This window comes from Sarcophilus harrisii, chromosome 1 (genome assembly GCF_902635505.1).
Source record: "Sarcophilus harrisii chromosome 1, mSarHar1.11, whole genome shotgun sequence".
NCBI classification, from domain to species: Eukaryota; Metazoa; Chordata; class Mammalia; order Dasyuromorphia; family Dasyuridae; genus Sarcophilus; species Sarcophilus harrisii.
Genome location: NC_045426.1, coordinates 161949552 through 161967770, shown reverse-complemented (window position 1 = coordinate 161967770; position 18219 = coordinate 161949552). Strand labels below are relative to the sequence as shown.

Here is an 18219-nt window from a genome sequence, read left to right as displayed (position 1 = left end):
AATATAGGTGAAATATGTGCAATTCTTCTAAACATATTTCCAAATTTATCATACCTCACAATAATAATCAGGTAAAAAGGGAAAAATGAGAAAAAAACCAAGCAAACAGCAACAACAACAAAGGTTAAAATACAATGTTATGATCCATACTCAATACCCACAGTCCTCTTTCTGGATGCAGATGGTTCTTTTCATCATAGGTTTAAAGGAATTGGCCTGAATTGCATCACTGTTGATAAGAACCAAGTCTCTCACAATTGATCATCACATAATCTTGTTTCTAAAAAGCAGCCATTCTTTTACTTAAAAGTAAAACCTGCAAGATTACTGAGAGCAGGGGCCATACCTTCCTTTTTGCTTTGTCTATTCCCTTCCTTTCTTCCCTGCTCTTACTCTAATAGATATCTAGTCTGTAGATGACCCCTCTCCATATATATAAAAATCTGAACTTATACACTAAATTATAGAATAATTACTTGTATTACAGAAGTGTTTCACCCGAGGGCTACATTAAATAGTAAAGTTCCCTGGAGCTTTTCAAACAAGCTCTGACCAAAACCAAAAAATTTATAAGCAACATTTCATAATAAAAAATTATATAAAATGAGGTAAACTTCCAGTTGTAGATATTTGGTAATAGCTTACCTTAGAGTGTCTTTAGAGGTCATCTATTTGAGAGTATAAAATGTAAAGAACATGATTTCTGGCATCAGGGGACCTGGATTCTAGCCACGACTTCCATTTGTTAGGTGTGTGATCTTTGGAAAGTCATTTGACCTGTGTTACCTCATCTATAAAATAAAAATTTGGCTTCAGAGCCAATTTCAGATATCTTGTTAGTTTCTTAATTTCATGAAGCCCATATTATTTAAGCTCAGAGGAGTTAGATGATTCATCCAAGATCATGCAGATAATTAATAACAGAGCTCAAACTGAAAACTGTTATCTTGACAGATATTTCAGCATTCTTTCTGATATGCCAGCCCAATAAATTTCAATATTCAGAATCACTAAATCAGAGAATTGGAAGGGATTTCATTTAAGTTGGACAAAGGGCTTTCCTTATAATTCTATCATATAGATATAACAAATAACATGTTCCCATTTTATTGATTTGGAAACAAGGGCTACCGAATTTAAACTGACCATAGCCACTGAATTTGTAAGTAATCAAAAAGAGATTTTAAACTTGGTTCTCCTGACTCTTATCCCAGTGCTCCATCTACTATGTAATACCACAAAATTCCCCAAATTTGGTCATTCATTTTTTTCTGAAAAACTTTCAATGATAGAACTCCCGAGGCAGTCCATTCTAGTTATAGTTAGCTCTAAATGTTAATAAACATTTCTCTATATAAAATATACAGATATGTACATATATAAATATCTCTTATACCTCTTGATGTCTCTGCAACAAAATAAAGAACATTCCTTAGGTTATATTGCTTTTTTCTTTCAATCTCAACTTTTCCCTTTATTTTTTCTCCCCCTCCAATATTTACCATCTCAGTTTTACAGATCATATTTTCAGGTCAGAGTCATAAAGTTTTATGCAATGCTGTTTCTGCCCAAGCCTAAGGGAATTTTATAAAGAGAAAGCCCAATGATTCATGCTGCATATATGACTATGGATTGGTTGACAACATTTAGTACAATGTTGTTTATCTTTGTAAGGAATGTATTTTATTTTGCTGTAGGGACTTCCAGAGACATAGGAGATACATGTGGAAAGAGAAGTTTCAGAAAATTAGAAGAGAAAGACTTCTGAATGGCAGACTTAAACTCTTGGAGACAGGGACATATATAGGAGCTGGTCACATCACATTCTTTTCTCTCTACAGCTTGCAATTTTAGAGATTGTTGAGATTGATGGGTGAGATCATTCTCACTCTCTCCTGGTTTGAACTGAGATTTATATAATACCTAGCTGAAGAGTTCATTTACTCTTGTGTATTCTTGGGTATAATCTAATTTGTAGAACTTCTCCAATTTCTGGTTATTGTTTTGCTTAGATAAATGGTTTTATCTATTTGTGTTCTTCTCTGTAACTGGCATTTGATGAGAACCTGGTAAGTGTAAGTTAAACATAACCATCCCCTCAGCTTGAAAGAGATCAAGTAATCCGCTTTTGTTCTGGACCCTTAATGTAAGATTAAATCTAGATTAAATCTAGACCTTAGATTTAAGCAGCCTTAGAAATATTTGAATGTAGCATATCAGAAATAGATTTAATTCTAGTCTCTCTTGAAGATATTGCAACCTTTGATGATCCTTGACTCTACCTATCACTAGCTAGCATGATGGTGGGATAGAAACAGTTTTTTTCCTACTTTCTGTAGATGTAAGATCTGACATATCCATGCTATGTATCCATGAACCACATCTACAAATGTCTGTATTTGTGTATGTGTGTATATAGATAACCTCATACAGAGATTTTACATTTAAAAAGATAATTCACTTTATTTTGCTCTCAAACCAGGTAAATCCACATATTTGATAAATAAAACATTCCAACAAATCATATTTCTCAAAAGTGAACAATTTCATAAGAAAACAATATTAGTATTTGTAGTCAATACTTTCATATTCATTCATAATTCTTATGCATCTTAAGATTATCTAAGTATTCATTATGGCTAAAGATCTAAGGCCCAAATCATGGTGATTTGCATTTGTAGATCATTTTACATAGTATATGAAGCACATTCACATACATCATCTCATTTATTCTGTATTTACAGATGTTACATATGTGTGTGTGTGTGTGTGTGTGTTCTCTTCCCAGTGGATGCATGCTTCTTGAGAATAGAAACTGTTTCATTCTTTTTATTTTTATTCCCAGCACCTAGCATTGTTCTTGGCACATAATAGGTACTCCATAAATGTACTGGCTGATTGACTGAATTCTTACAACAATCCTTTGAGGTAGGCAAGTTGGGTCATTGTTCTCAATTAAAGTGAAAAAACTGAGAGTGATTTATCTATGATTACATGATTAATAAATGACAGAGTCCCATGGGATTAAAAATGAGGTTTTTCCTATAAAAGCTACTCTGGGGAGATATCTCTGCTTCTATTTATTAAGGAAATTTGCACACTTCTACCTGGTGAAACTAAAGGCCACTAGCTAACACCAATGGGCCTTCTTAGCCTTAACCTAAATACCATAAGCCAGTTTATTTACATAAACTTACCATCTGCCAGATAAACCACATTTCCTCCTAAATATCTTTTTGTTTATGACGTTGAAATTCTAAATGGCAATAAAGAAACTAGGTTTAAAAAAACCCACAATCTGGGGTGAAAGATGGTAATGGGCTATAAATCCTTTTCCTTCCAGGGAATTTTGACAGAATAAGCATTAATATCACCAGAAAATAGTGCCTTGAATATAAAGCTATCCAGTGGTTTTCATGAAATTTAATTTTTTATATTTCAATTTCTATTCCCTTCTGCAGAAATAGACAAAGTGGTAAAAATGTGATGGATGGCTTTTTTTCTTGGTGGACAAAGGGTGTGTCAGGATATAGGTATATATGAGAGAAGTGAGAAGAACTCAGAAACTGTTGTCAAGAAGTTCTCTGATATGGACCTCATAACACTATGTTGCCCAGTTTTTTGATGTATTCTGTGCTCGAGACCTGAAAGCATTCATTGAAAAGCCTGACACATCAGACATCCCCCTGGAACACACAAATACTGAGACCCCCAGAATCCCTAGAGGTACACTGCCACAAAGAAGATGAGACTTCTTCCTATTCTTCCCATAAAGCACAGTATAACAGGCCAGTCGGATACCTGTTCAGAAGCCTGTGCTAGAGGCACCTCTGAGTGGGAGAGGAGTGGGTACTCTTCTTGGGGTTCTTGGTAGCAGCTATTGCCTTCTTGTTCCTCAGTATAAATCTCTTACCTTCCTGATAGGAGGGTAGCAATAAGTTGGTGAGTAATAAGAACTTGGCAAGGAGGAAGACATTGAGATTTTCCATCTTTATCTCCCCTACCTTTTTAAACTTGTAGGAGGGACATAATAACCTGGCTATTGAACGATGAGATACTTCATTGAAATTTAAGTAACAGCTTCAACCCTGGAAAAGCATCCTCTGAGCATGTAGGTCATTTTCATCAAGTTTTTGATTTTAAATTTAGGCTGTTGACCTCACATCATCTTCATTCGTTAAAGAAATGTCAAGAAAAAGTTAGAAATGTTTTCTGAAGATGTTTCTGGGCCTTGAAAATGCAACCACAGTGACCCAGGCAGGCAGAACAGCAGTTAAATGTTGAAGTATGATGCTTCCTTTCCTTTCTCACTCATAGACTCTGGTTACAAGCATGAGATTAGAGAAGCATGTAGATTCACCATTCCTTTGGTTTATCCAAGCCTTGGCCATCAGCACTGACCAGGGCTTTCTGAAATCAGCCATCTCCATAATCCCAGCTCCCAGCTCCCAGATCCCTTGTATTTCTGGAACTGGAACCAATTCTCAAGTGCTAGTATGGCCACCCTTACCAGAATATGAACCTCAACAATAATGGGTGCTAGAATCTAGTTTGTATCCATAGGGAGCTGACTTAGAAAAACTTATTAAGTCGATGACCCAGTTGGAAAGTGGTCATTATTGTTTTAAACCCTTTCTGTTTATGACAAAAATGGAGCTAAATAAAAACAATCCAGAGCCAAGCTTGTCCACTGTCTGGGACTACAGGTGGTAGTGTCAGTAAAATTCAATAATACTGTGTTTCATGCCACAGAAATATGATCATGGTGGGGAAAGGGATAAAGTGATTAGCACTGCTTGAAAATCTTTCTGCTGGAACCAGAAAACATTGTACACAGTAACAAGATTATGTGATGATCAGTTGTGATGGACTTGGCTCTTCTCAGCAATGTGAAGATTCAAGGCAATTCCAAAAAATTTAGGATGGAAATGTCAATCAGATCCAGAAAAAAATATGGAGAATGTGGATTAAAGTGTAGTATTTTCACCTTTTTGTTTATTTTTTTCTTATTTTTTTTCCCTTTTGGTCTGGTTTTTTTTTTTTTTGCACAATATGACAAATATGGAAATATGTTTAAAAGAATTGTACATATTTAATCTATATCTGATTGCTTACTGTCTTGGGGAGGGAAGACATAAGGGGATGAGGGAGAAAAATTTGGAAAACAAAATCTTACAAAAATGAATATTGAAAACTATCTGTATTTGGAAAAGTAATACACTACTGAAAAAAAATCTTTCTGCTGTTTAGGATACAGGGTAACAGTCTATCCAAAAGGAGAACTCCTACCACCCTGTTAATGGATAGATAGATAGGATTATAGATTTAACAGTTTAGAGGCTATATAACCCTCCAATTTAAAGATAAGGAAATTATGGGTAGGAAGAAGGATCCATATGAAGTAGCAAGAAATCCTAGAAGAATAAGCAAGGATTGGGAAAATCATCCACCCCAAAAGAATCAGAGAAACGGGCTATGATCCACTTATAGCTCATATATAAATAATGCAATGAGTTATCACAATTAATAGACAGTGTTCTTACAGCATAAGATGGGTAGGGGAGAAAGATAAAAAAAAGTATTTTGGTGGAAACTGCTAGACACTATGAGAAGGGTAGGAGAGAAAGAGAAAGGCATGGAGGGAAAGAAAGGAAGGAGGAGGAGAAAATAGCAAATTAGGGTTGAGGAGGGAAAACAAGAGAAAAGAATTAGGGGAGGGAAAGGGAGAGAGAGAAACTGAGAGATAGATTTTTGCCAATGTTATCTGTGAACAATTATCTGCTCCTTTCATTTATTGCATGAAATGTGAGTCACTCTGCAATAAAATCTAGCTTTTGGCAAAAGCAAAATCTAGCATCTGACTTGCTGGGTGAATTTAGCAGACTGATCCCTGACTGAGGGACTCAATTAGAACTTCTTATCTGAAGTAAAGTTTCTTAATTGTCCTGAAGCTCAGGAAAGAGGGAATGAACCCTTGCTTTTATAATCTCTCCCAGTCAAAGAAATGCAAGAGTTTATATTCCTTAATATATCTGTTTCTTAGATGCACTTGAGGTTGGAATCAGGGACCCCACATTATATTTAAGAACTGAGAAGGGTCAATGAAACTCCTTGAATTAGGACAGAACAAATGGGATGAAAATCACATGACTCTGGACTCCTGAGGCTGCAACCTCAATCTGAGAGGCAATCTTCCAGTCTGAGAGCTGATTAGCATGCTACATCCATGGTCCCCAAACTCCAGTTGCTTTGGGATCACAGTGGGGATCTTCGTCAGGATAGAATACTGGTACAGAGCTCTTCTGGTAATATTGGAGCCGGTCCAGAAGCTTCTTAACGATACTAGGATGTTTACTGGATAGGTCATATCTCTCTTCAGGGTCTTGTTGTATATCAAAAAGCCAGAGGTTTTTGTTTGGTGAGTCAGGTGATGGTTGCTTTGTGATATTGGATAATGATGGAGGTGGAAACCAATAATCACAGCCTGTTAGAGAAATACAAAACAGTAAGAAGAGACCCAGCATACATGTGAAGAGAGCTTGCAAACATGCACATTTGGCTTTTCCCAAAAGGCCCTGCATCCCTGAACCTTCTCCCACCTGAACTCATGCCCCCTGAGATACCTGGCCAGGAGTAGAAGAAGATATGCTTCTTGCTATTCAGTGCTGTTTCCAGATAACTTCACTTCATCATGTCTATTTTCCTTTCTAGATCCTGTTCTTGGGTTATGTTCTTGGGTCGGTTCTGGAGTTATATTTCCTTCCTTCTCAAGGAGTCCTCAAAGATATTCTATATCCTAAATCCTATCCTTAAGCTGGAGAATTGACATATTGAGCCCCCCTCAAATACTTTTTCTTTCTTGTTCATCCTCCTCAACTGTCATGATTTTAGTCTTCATTCTATAATGAAGCTTCTGTCTTTAGGACAACAGCTTCCAAAATGTTAATCTCACATCTTTATCAGTAATAAATTTTTAAATGCATTTTTACTTACTTATAAATTATGTACATGTATTAGTGAACTATAACATGTACCATAAAACTTTTAAAAATATAGAAATTTTAAAAGGATGAAATAAAGATAAAATCTATTCGATCCTATAGTCAAGTAGTAAGTGGGGATGACAATTGTGGGAATTGGGAGAAAATGCCTTTGAGAGCTGTATGGAGGATGGAATGGACAGATGGGCAAGAAGCTTAAAGCAGAAAGGTCAGTTAGAAGACAGCTATTGCAGTAGTCTAAGACAGAGGTGATCAGATTCTGAACCCACAGAGAGTAGAAGGGAGATGACAGAAATATTACGGAGGGAGAAAAAGGAAGATTTGGTGACAGATTGGATATGTGGAGTGAGGAAGAATGAGGAGTGAAAGTGATCCCTAGGTTGTGAATGTGGATTCCTAGAACAACAGTGGTACCCTCAACAGAAATAGGGAAGTTTGTAAATGAGTGGGGTTTTTTTTTTTGTGGGGGTGAGAAAAGATAAAGGGCAGAATACAGATTACAGCCCATCCATACTTGCTCATTTTGTCCCACTCAAAATGAAAAGGGGAAACATAGGAATCCTTACTCCTGGTCACCATTCAGAAGAAGAAAGGAAAGAAATAAATAAGCAAAAAACAAAAAAGGCATTTAATAAATGTCTTCTATGTGCAAGGCACTGTGCTCAGCATGCTATAATTATTATCTTATTTAATTCTTCTAATATGGGAGATTGGTGCTATTATTAACCTTATTTTACAGATGAGGAAACTGAGACAGACAGATTGATTGATTTCCTAAGGTCATACAGCTATTAAGTGTCTGAAGCTGCATTTGAGATCAGGTCTTTCAGATTTCAGAACCATGGCTTGAGTCATTATGTCACTTAATTGTCTAAAAACCCCACAGACCACAGAAATACCATTTGAGGTGCTCTTGCTATGGTCAAAGGGGATCTGAGAGATAGAAGATGGATATGTAGAGAGGTTGAAATTTGTCTGGGCAGTGATGTCAGGCTAAGAGAATGGAAATTGGGAGCCTGCACAGGAGAGGAAGGAGATGGAATACAGTTATGCTGAGGAATAAGAGTAGGAATAGTTAGGGAGGAATTACAGAAAAGTGTCCTGATTAATTATCCTAAGGAGGGAACAAGTGTGATCCAACCTCCCACTTTCTGATTAGCTGAAAACTTATCTCTTGAGAACAAACCATGGTTCTGGCCAAAGGTCTGGAAACCTAGGCTAGAGTATAAAACACAAACTCCTTTGTGGAAACTCTCCACCATCTGGCTCTAGCTGATCTTTCCAGGCTCATTTCCATTCCTCCCCTTCACCCATTCTACACCTTTGCCATTCTTTGTCATTCTTCACATCTGACATTCCACTTTTCATCTCCATGCTTTTGCATAAAGTCCTCCATGCTTCAAAGGCTTCTCTTCTCATCTCTGCCTTGGAGAATTCCTGGCTTCTTTCCAAAATCAGTTCCTGGGCTACCTCCTAAATGAAACCTAAAACTTCCCCAGGTGCCAGTACCTTCCCCCTTAGAAATTACATATAATGTATAAAATTTGTGTCTATTTTTTGTGTTCTTATTGATTATTTCTAATAGAAAGTAAATTCCTTTCAGGACAATAACTGTTACCTTTTTTCTTCATTGTATCCTTAGAAACTAGCACAGTATCTGACAGAAGTGTGTTGGTAAATGTTTAAAAAATGATCTCTCTAGGAAAAAATATACCCATAATACGCTTTTAAGTTTAATCTGCATTATTAACACTTTCTCAAGACCTGTTTTGTACCAATTGCCAATTTCTGAACTGTAAATACTTCAACTGAAAATTTAACAATTGATTGCCTGCTGTCATTTGAGCTGCCTTCAGCACACCCCTGAACTCACTTAATGAATGCTCATTAAATGTTGTTGAATGGTCACAAGCATTTAAAATATTCGCCTTCTTAAAAATGTAGTGGGAAACTTCTTCCTTCCCCCATTTTAGAATAAATTTCCAATGGTTTTAGTAAAAATCAGTAGATTAAACCCAATTTTCTGACTTAGTAGCTCAAAGAACATGACTTATAAGGGTCATTGGTTTAATTTGTAGACATTTACTTGATTATCTTGAAAACAAACATTCAAAGAAACTTCAAAAATAGTAATAATGCATTGTAATTGAGAACAGTTTGCCTAGCAAAAGAGGGAAGGGAAAACTTTGAAGAAATAGTATTTTACTTCTGCCACACAACATGAAGGATCATAAAAAAATTTTAAAGACTATTTTTAGCCTTCCAGGTGTCTGGGTATGGGCAGGAAAAGGGCAGAATTTAGGGATAGAGAAGAAGTAAGCAAAGTACTGCATGCACATGATGTAAGAGATGGTCTTCTTGTTCTCATTTTTCACTCTACAGCTGCAAATTTATGACAATTTTACTACCTGGGTAGCCAGTCAGTAGTTTCCAGTTTCCATATCGAATTGCTGCATGGATAGAAACATTGAAGGTAGAATGTGTTGTAGAAAAGGAATCACTCTTGGAGGGAGGCCTAGTGCTTTCTGGACCTAAAAGGAAACAATATGGAAGAATGAGATTAAAATTTCAGTAGCATAGAGTTATAAATCTACTTTATATTTCTCTTACAGAGCACTAAGTAGCTTTGATATAATACTAGAGTATAAACAAGTCTCCTGCCCTAAAAATGAATTCTTCATTATACTGTTATTTTATATAAATAGCTATAACATTTGATGTCTAATTGTTAGAAATCCTGAAAAGAAACATTTCAAAGGCATTAGAGTTCTGATCTAGCCTTAAAATATCTATGTCCTGCCTTTTACATTGTTCTGTTGTAGTATGTGTGTGTGTGTGTGTGAGAATATTTAAAATATGGGAAAAACTAATCTGGAATTTCACTGCTAGTGGAATTTCTTGCTGAGGGAATGCCCTCTAACCAATGCAAAATGGCACATTCTCTGGGTAGGGGAGGGGAAAGGAAGAAAAAGAAATTTACATGATAATTTAGCTGTATATTTGAAGAAATGGCAAATTGTGCATAGTAGATTTGCAATTTCATTTACAATCATCTTTTTTATTGTGCTATTTTGTGGAAATGCTTGTTTTATTTTATATTCCATTTATTCCATATCCATTAAAGATAAAATTTAAAAAAAAAAGGAAAGACATCATTTGTGAGTTAATAGTCTAGAGCATTGCCCAGCACACTGGAAAGTTAAGCAAATCACCTAGGAGCACCCAGCTAGGATGGGTCAGAGGATAACACTAGGTCAAGCTGGCTGTTGTTAACAGGACATGGGGATTAAACACTGTAGTTTCCTGCAAGGGAGGAGGTGTTGATAAACTGCAATGAACAAAGCCTTGAAGGGCTTTACCTTCCACCTCAGAGAACTCTTGCCGGAGGACCTCATTGTTCTGACTGGTCAGTATTTCATGTAGCCCTCTATATTTAAGGAGGCGCCAGATGAGCTTTACTTCATTGCTTCTATCTCACCAGCACCTGAAAATCCTCTATGGCTCCCCTTACTCCTACATTACAAATATTATCTCATTTGATCTCCACAAGTCTGGGAGATAGATGCTATTATCCCCATTTTACAGATGAGAAAACTGAAACAAACAGAGGACAAATGATTTGTTCAAGTATCAGAGGCTGAATTTGGAATCAGTTTTCCTGATTCTAGGGAAAATTCTTTAAACTGTTCTACTTAGTTGTGTTTCTAGTCATAATAAAATCACTATTGTCATTATTACTGGAAAGGGTATGCTAATCTATTGCCCTTAGTCTCTACTCACCACCTGGTAACTTTCCAAATACACTTTTCTCTGTATATCACTACATGAATTGTTTTTCTGCCACCTCTTCCCCTTAAAAAGCAAGTTAATTATGGGCAAGGAACTGAGTTTACTTTAGTATTTGTGTTTCTAATTCTTGGCACAGAGAAAACATTTTGAAGGTTTTTATTAAATAATTTTCTTTTCTAATTGAATATGGAATTATAGACCAAATGTTTCAAACCTGAACCCTTGGTTGTTTGGGTTATTATTGTTTTATTTTTTCTGATTATACATGTACATTCATTTTTAAATACATATTTCTTTATGAATCATGTTGGGAGAGAAAAATCAGAACAAAGGGGAAAAACCATAAGAGAAAACATAAAAACAAGAAAAAGAAAAAAAGAAGTGAACATAGTATGTGTTGATTTACATTTAGTCTCCATAATTCTCTCTCCAGATGCATATGGCATTTTCCTCTTGTGATTCTTTTTTGTTTTTTTTATATTCAGTCTCCTTAGATCTTTTTTTCCAGTCATTGAGATTGCCTTGGATCACTGAACCACTGAACCAAATCTTTCACAGTTGATCATCACATATTCTTGCTGTTACTGTGTACAGTATATTCCCGTTTCTGCTTGTTTTTTTCAATACCAGTGTAAGTCTTTCCAGGACTTTCTAAAATCAGCTTGCTCATCATATTTTTATAGAATAATAAAATTCTATTACTTTCATAAACCATAATTTATTCAGCCATTTCCCAGTTGATGGGCATCTAACTCATTTTAAAATTCTTTTTGGCTGTACTTTTAAAAAAACTTTTCTTTTGTTCATGGCACATAGTATACTTGGACTGGTCCAGTCCAGTGATTCCATCTTTGAGGGGAACTTTTGGAATGGCAAGTCACTTTGCTGATACAAACTGACAAAATGTTCACAGTTTAAAAACCTTCTTAGAACTTAGCACTTTCTGATCATCAGAGGGCCAGGTCTTCTGAGCTCACCCTCCAGTTTCTGTGCCATAATCTCTCTCTTGGCCATGAGTGTAAAGTACAAGTTGGTACAGAGCTGATGTGTAGACTATGGTCTATAGTCGGTTGATGGGTATCAAACATATGTACTTTCATGACCTTCTCCAGAAGGGAAGTGACAAAACTTGGCATTCAACTGTGGCAAGTATAGCCCACTTATAGTTTTAAGTCCCTATTTGTCTGTCCATCTACAAATTGTTTAAGAGAGCTCTTTAAAACAGTAGCTAATTGCTGGGGTCTTCATGCTGTGAGAAAAGAACTGATTGAAAACTGAGGTCCCAGAGGGCAAAAGCCATTTTTTGTGTCTTTTTATATTTCTCAGCAAGGATTATAGGATCCTGTACCTGACAGGCTTTGAACACCTGTACTGTATCAGTACTTAAAGCACAGTGTCTGACACATAGTAGGCACTTAATAAATGTTGGCTGACTTTAGAATATAGTGCCTAAACTATTGAATTAAATAAAGATCAGTTGTATTTAGTGTTCTTTATCTACAAATGAAGCAGAAATAGAAGGATGGCTCTGATCCAGAAAGATCTGGATTCAAGTCTTACCTCTGATATCCTCGCTAGGTGATACTTAAATCATTTGCCCTATAGTATTCTCCATAATTCCTCAAGATTACAAGTTTATTCCTCCTTTCCTCTCTCCATTCTTTCCTTCTTCCTTGCTTCCTTCATTTTCATATTTTCCCAATTACATGCAAAGACAATTTTTAATATTCTTTTTTTAAAATAAAATTTTGAGTTCCAAATTTTCTCCCTCCCTTTTTCCCATCCTTCTTCCCTAGGAAAGTAACAATTTGATATAGGCTGCATATGTGCAATCATACAAAACATATTTCCATATTGGACTACAAGATTTTTTATTTTCCTTTTTTTTACAATTATGTTAAACATATTTCCATATTACTCATGTTATGAAAGAACAATCAGAACAAAAGGGAAAAACCACAAAAACAAAAAACAACAAAAAAGATGAAAATAGTATGCTTTGATCTGCATTCAGATTCCATAGTTCTTTCTCTGGATGTGGATAGCATTTTCCATCATGAGTCTTTGAGGACAGGCTATAAGTTTCAAAGAAGATAAGGTAAGAACCTGCACTGGTAGTTTCCTATACCACTGAAATCCCAAGTCGGGCTCTTATCCTTATGTACAAATGCAGGGCTTTAATGGGATTTCATGTATACAATGATTACCCTTTTTTGTTTTTTTAAGAGAATCTTATTATTTTGCTATTTTTAAAATTATTGATATTTTTAAACTTTACCTTTATTCTCCCAATATGTGTACTCCAAATCCCATCCCTTACAACAAAAGAATAAAAAAAGAATGGGAAAAGAATAGTTTATCAAGACTAACCCAATATATCAACAAATTTTCATTGGATCTACAATGCCTCAAACCCACAGTACTTTATCTTTTCAAATAAGGGACAAGGACACATTTTCTCATCTTTTATTCATGATCAACCTTGGGTATTTTGGAGGCTTTAGGACATTTTTGTTTCTGAATAATTCCTCTCCATTCTTTATAATAAAGATTTTTTTTAAAAGAGAGAAATCAAAAAGAAGCTTTGAAAAACCAGCAGTTTAAGTACAGGCAAGATTTCACATCACTAAGAGGTGAAGGAAATGGGTTTTGCTATTTCTTCTCCAGGGACAAGTGTGATCATTATGATTATACAATTTTCAGCTTAATTTTTTTCTTTCCATTTACAATGCTAGCTTCTCTTATTTTTATAAAATGTCTTCTGATCAATGTGATCATTCCCTAATCCAAGGCAGATCACAGGAGGTTGGGAATGTATTGCACAACTGTATTTCATAGTGTTTAAAGGACACTGTAGTCACAATGCTTAGTTACCATTTAAAACAAGGCCAGATAGAGATACACTGGAGACTGAGCAAATAAACATTTGTGGTTTCAGAACTCTAAGTCTCAATAATCTCACACCAACAAGTCTTTGGTACCAGAAGAAGGACTGTTTCATGCTTATTACTCCGTTTGTTTGGGTATGTTTTGTTTCCAAAGTAAACAGATAATCCTGGTGGCCAAGATGTGTGAGGCTATCGATCATGGGAAGTGTGTTCTTAATATACATGTTACAGAAAAAATGGACAACTTCATTATTTACACCAAGTTTGTATAAAGGTCATATTTTGATATGGAAGGATGTTTATTACATAAAATGGATATCTGATTTGTAAAATTATAAACAGAAAAGAGGAAATGTAGTCATGTTACATCTATTCATGTTCTGTCCAAATATATACAAAAAAGGAACATAAAATACCTAAATAGTAAGTCTAAGACTAAGTGATGAAAGATGTCGGCTGTTTTCTATCCTCATATACTTTGCACTGCAAATTCTGTCTTTGTGAATACTTGCTGAAGAACAAAAATTACAACTTAATGAATGCTGCATCCCAAACAGATTCAGTAGATCAAATTTAGGACTCTACACACATAGCACAGTCTTGTAAACCCACCTCCCCACTTCCCACCACCCACATTCTCCATGCTCAACACCTTTCTGCTCAGATCTGCCCTGCCCTGAACTGCTGGTCTAAGTGGAAAAACTCTAGGAAAAGCAGATGCAGGGAATGAAATGCTGGGACCAGATGAATGGACCTAGTCATAATTCTACTGAAACCTGTTCATGGACCTGTTCATTCAAGTAGGTGGTCTTTAATCTCAAGTACCACTAATGATCATAGAACTAAGAAGATTTGAATAGTATTTCTACCAAATAAAATTAATGTGTTATAATTTTTGAATGTAGCCAATGGAGAATTTCTCTACCTTTGAGATTTATATTTGTTATAAGGGATGTGCTTTTCTGGTACTATTTTTATATTTCACTATGAGAGTAGGAAGGTAGGAGAGAGAAAATCAATTTTTGTTCACTGAAAAAAATGTAATTTGAAAAAGAAAACTAATTCTCAAAAATTAGTGGTAGATGGATTTGTACATACTCTTTAAAAATAAATGCTACACTGATGTTTTTTTAAATTTGTGATTTTTTAAAAAGATAACATTTTAAACTATTTTAAACATTTCTTTAAAACATTTTTGTTTCAATTTTTCCTCCTTCCTTCAGATCCTCTCATTCCCATTGAGAAGACAAGCAATATAATACCAATTATACATATGAAATCATGCAAAAAAAATTTCATATTAGCCACGTTACCAAAAAATAGCAAGAGGTTTTGTAAGAGTCAATGTTGAAAAATTATTCATGCATATGTTTTAGAAATAAAGAGCTTTAATTAAAAAATAACAAGAAAAATAAAATGAAAAATATATTTCAATATGTACTTAAGAGATTGTTCTCTCTCTGGAGATAGTATTTTTTCATCATGGAAATTTGGAATTGTTTTGGATCATTATATTGATCAGAGTAGCTAGGCTATTCACAGTTGATCATTATTATAACATTGCTATTAATATGGTATTATGTTTTCCTGGGTTTATTCACTTTACTTTGTATCATTTCTTATCAGTTTTCCCAGGTTTTTCTGAAATCATTCCCCTCATCATTTCTTATAGCACAGTATTATTCCATCACAACCAAAACCCACAACTTACTCAACCATTTCCCAATTGATGGACATCCCCTCAATTTCCAATTCTTTGCCATCAGAAAAAGAGCTGCTATACACATTTTTGCATATATAGGTCCTTATCTCTATAGATGCTTTTAAAGAACATGGCTAACTTTCTGAACCTCCTCCCTCCCAATAGACAATGTTCTAAAGCCTCCTGGTATGGAACTCTCACTATTGGTGGAGATGAAGGCTCTGCATAAGAATTGGGGTGGAGCTGGGATAAAGCGAGAGAGATCCAGATTCTGGCAATCCTCTTTTTGTCCCTTTTGGAACTCTTTAAGACCAGTTGTTTTTGGAATTCATTAGGTTTCAAGTCCTTTATATCCTTCAATTTTCAAGTCACTTTGGTGATTCTTGCTTTCAGCTTCAAAAGAAAAGATGCAAGAGGCTAATCCCACTTCAGATTACTAAAGAAAAAGACTTTGGGAAGACATGAGAGAAGGGGACAGTCTCCATCATTTCCCTACCCTTGGATTGCTACACTAAAGACTTTGGGGGATTTCCCTTTGGATGAAATCTAGGACCTTTTTTTTTTTTTTTTTGGATGAATAGAGTTACTTTGCTCCCAAAAGGAGAACTCCTTTTCTCTATATTATTTGGCATATAATTTCATGCCTTTTTATGTTTTTCTGCTTTATAACCAATTTGGATAAATGGATTTATTTGCTATTCTCTATGTGTGTTCATTGTGGAACTGGTATTAGATGGGAAAAGGGTCAAGTCTTGATTATAGAGTTAGGATCTTTCTTCCCCCTCCAATAAAAATGACAAAGTAATCACAGGTTAGTTTTGAACCTGATGATCCCTAGCGAAATAACATTTAAGGGATTAGACAGATATAATTCTAGTCTGGTACTTCCATTTTCTGAGGGGAGCAGAGTGGTGGCTTCTGGCACCAAATTCTTATTTTCCCCCCTAGCCAGACTTAAAGTATCCCTTGGAAAAGGGTGGAGGGGAGAAGAGGATAGAGATATCTATTTGGCTTCCCTTTAAGTCACACACAAGGATGACTAACTCTTGCCACATAACAAAGAAATATAAATAAAATCAATCAACATATTGGTCACATTTGACAACATATGACTCATTCTGCATCTCTACTGAGGAGTGTAATAGAAGCTGAAAACTGATTGTTAAATTTACACCTTGGAAATAAGCAAACCCTATATATAAATCATGGTTTGATTTATTGCTTGTTGAATAGCTAGGCTTAAGATAATTTAGATTAGGGGCAGCTAGGTGGCACAGTGGATAGAGCACTTGCCCTGAAATTAGGAGGACCTGATACAAATCTGGCCTCAGTCACTTAACATTTCCTGGCTGTGTGACCCTGGGCAAGTCACAAAACCTCAATTGCAAAAAAAAAGATAATTTAGATTAAACTTAAAAGTGTAAGTACACCCTCACAGAACCTACTGTTCATGTACCAGCATACCCCTGCCTCCCGACACTATTTCTAGGAGGATATATTTCAACACCAATCCTCTGGAGTCAAGACTGGTCACTGGATTGATCAGAGTTGCAATGTCTTTTCATCTTATATTCTTTTATACAACTGTGGGAGGTCACAATGTCAGTCATTCTCTTGATTTTGCTTACTTACCTCTATAGTAGTTTTTCCAAATCTTTCTCAAGTTTCTTAGTCTTTCATATTTATCATTTTGATTAGTGCAATAATATTTCATTATGGTTACACATCACTTTAGCCTTTCCCTTCTTGATAGACAATTTCTTGTTACTACAAAAAGTAGTGTTAAAAATATTTTTGTATCCATAGGACCTTTCCCTCTATCTTTGACTTCCTTGGAGGAGGTCATCCTTATTAGCCTTATCAGTGAGTCTATCCTAGTGGATTTTTCTTGTATAGTTTTGTTTTCCCCCCAGAATGGAACCAATTCATCACTCCACTAACCTTTATTCTCATAATCCCTGCAACATTTACCATTTTCATTTTCTGTCACCTTTGTCAGCCTGATGAGTGTGAGAGTTGGTAATATATAATTCTCTTACTGTTAGTGATTTGGAGCATTCTTTCATGTGCTTTTTGATTATCCTCTTGCATTTTTGTTTAATGCAATAAATATTTATTGAGTGCCCCCTTTGTGCCAGCATTCCTTTAGGTGGACACTGAGGGAAATTCAAAAGGATCCATTCTTGCCCAGAAAGAGCTTATAGATTCCTTGGGGGAAATAAGATATATTTACATGAAAGAATTAAACACTAATATAAATCAAGATAGCACATAATTGAGGACCAAATGAATGATGTAATTTAGACAATATATAAAACATAATCATAAAATATTAAAATTATAACACCCAAAAGGAGTTCCATACAGTTCATTCTTATCCCTGAATAAGAATGACCGGCAACACCCCCAGCAGGCACTCAAAGGTTAAAGCGTTTGCTGAAAAGATTCTGAGGGAGGACCTTTTTAGCCTAGGATCTCAAGCTGTCCATTCCATTATTGAGTGATAAGAAGGCTAGAAAAGGGAGAGGTCAAGGCTGAAGTAGTGGACAAGGCTTTATGAGGGGATGGAATTTAGCCTGGAGGCTAAAGAAAGGTAAGTGGAAAAGGGGAGTTTTCTGAGCAAAGGGAAATGGCACGACCCACAGTTTGGAATTGGAAAATCATTTTTTTTAGAGGCAGTAAGGCTATTTGCCTGCTTAGAGTGGAATTTGGGGGGCATGATGTGAAAAAAGATTGACTAGATTAGGATGAGGGCAGATTGAGAAGAACCTTGAATGGAAGGCTGAGAATTCTGGGTTTGATTCTGGGTCACTGTTTGACCAACAGTGATTTAGTTACT

General features: G+C 35.6%; 1 protein-coding gene across 1 annotated transcript in view; it reads right to left on the bottom strand.

Moving 5' to 3' along the window:
* Window positions 1-867: 867 nt before the first annotated feature.
* Window positions 868-18219, bottom strand: part of ARSB (arylsulfatase B) — a 233076-nt gene continuing 215724 nt past the window's right edge. Inside the window, exons 7-8 of the mRNA XM_031966136.1 lie at window positions 9410-9532; window positions 868-6484 (exon numbers count right to left, since the gene is read on the bottom strand). Coding sequence (XP_031821996.1) covers window positions 6219-6484; window positions 9410-9532 — 389 coding nt within the window. The 3' untranslated portion in view covers window positions 868-6218. The remainder of the gene's footprint in view (window positions 6485-9409; window positions 9533-18219) is intronic.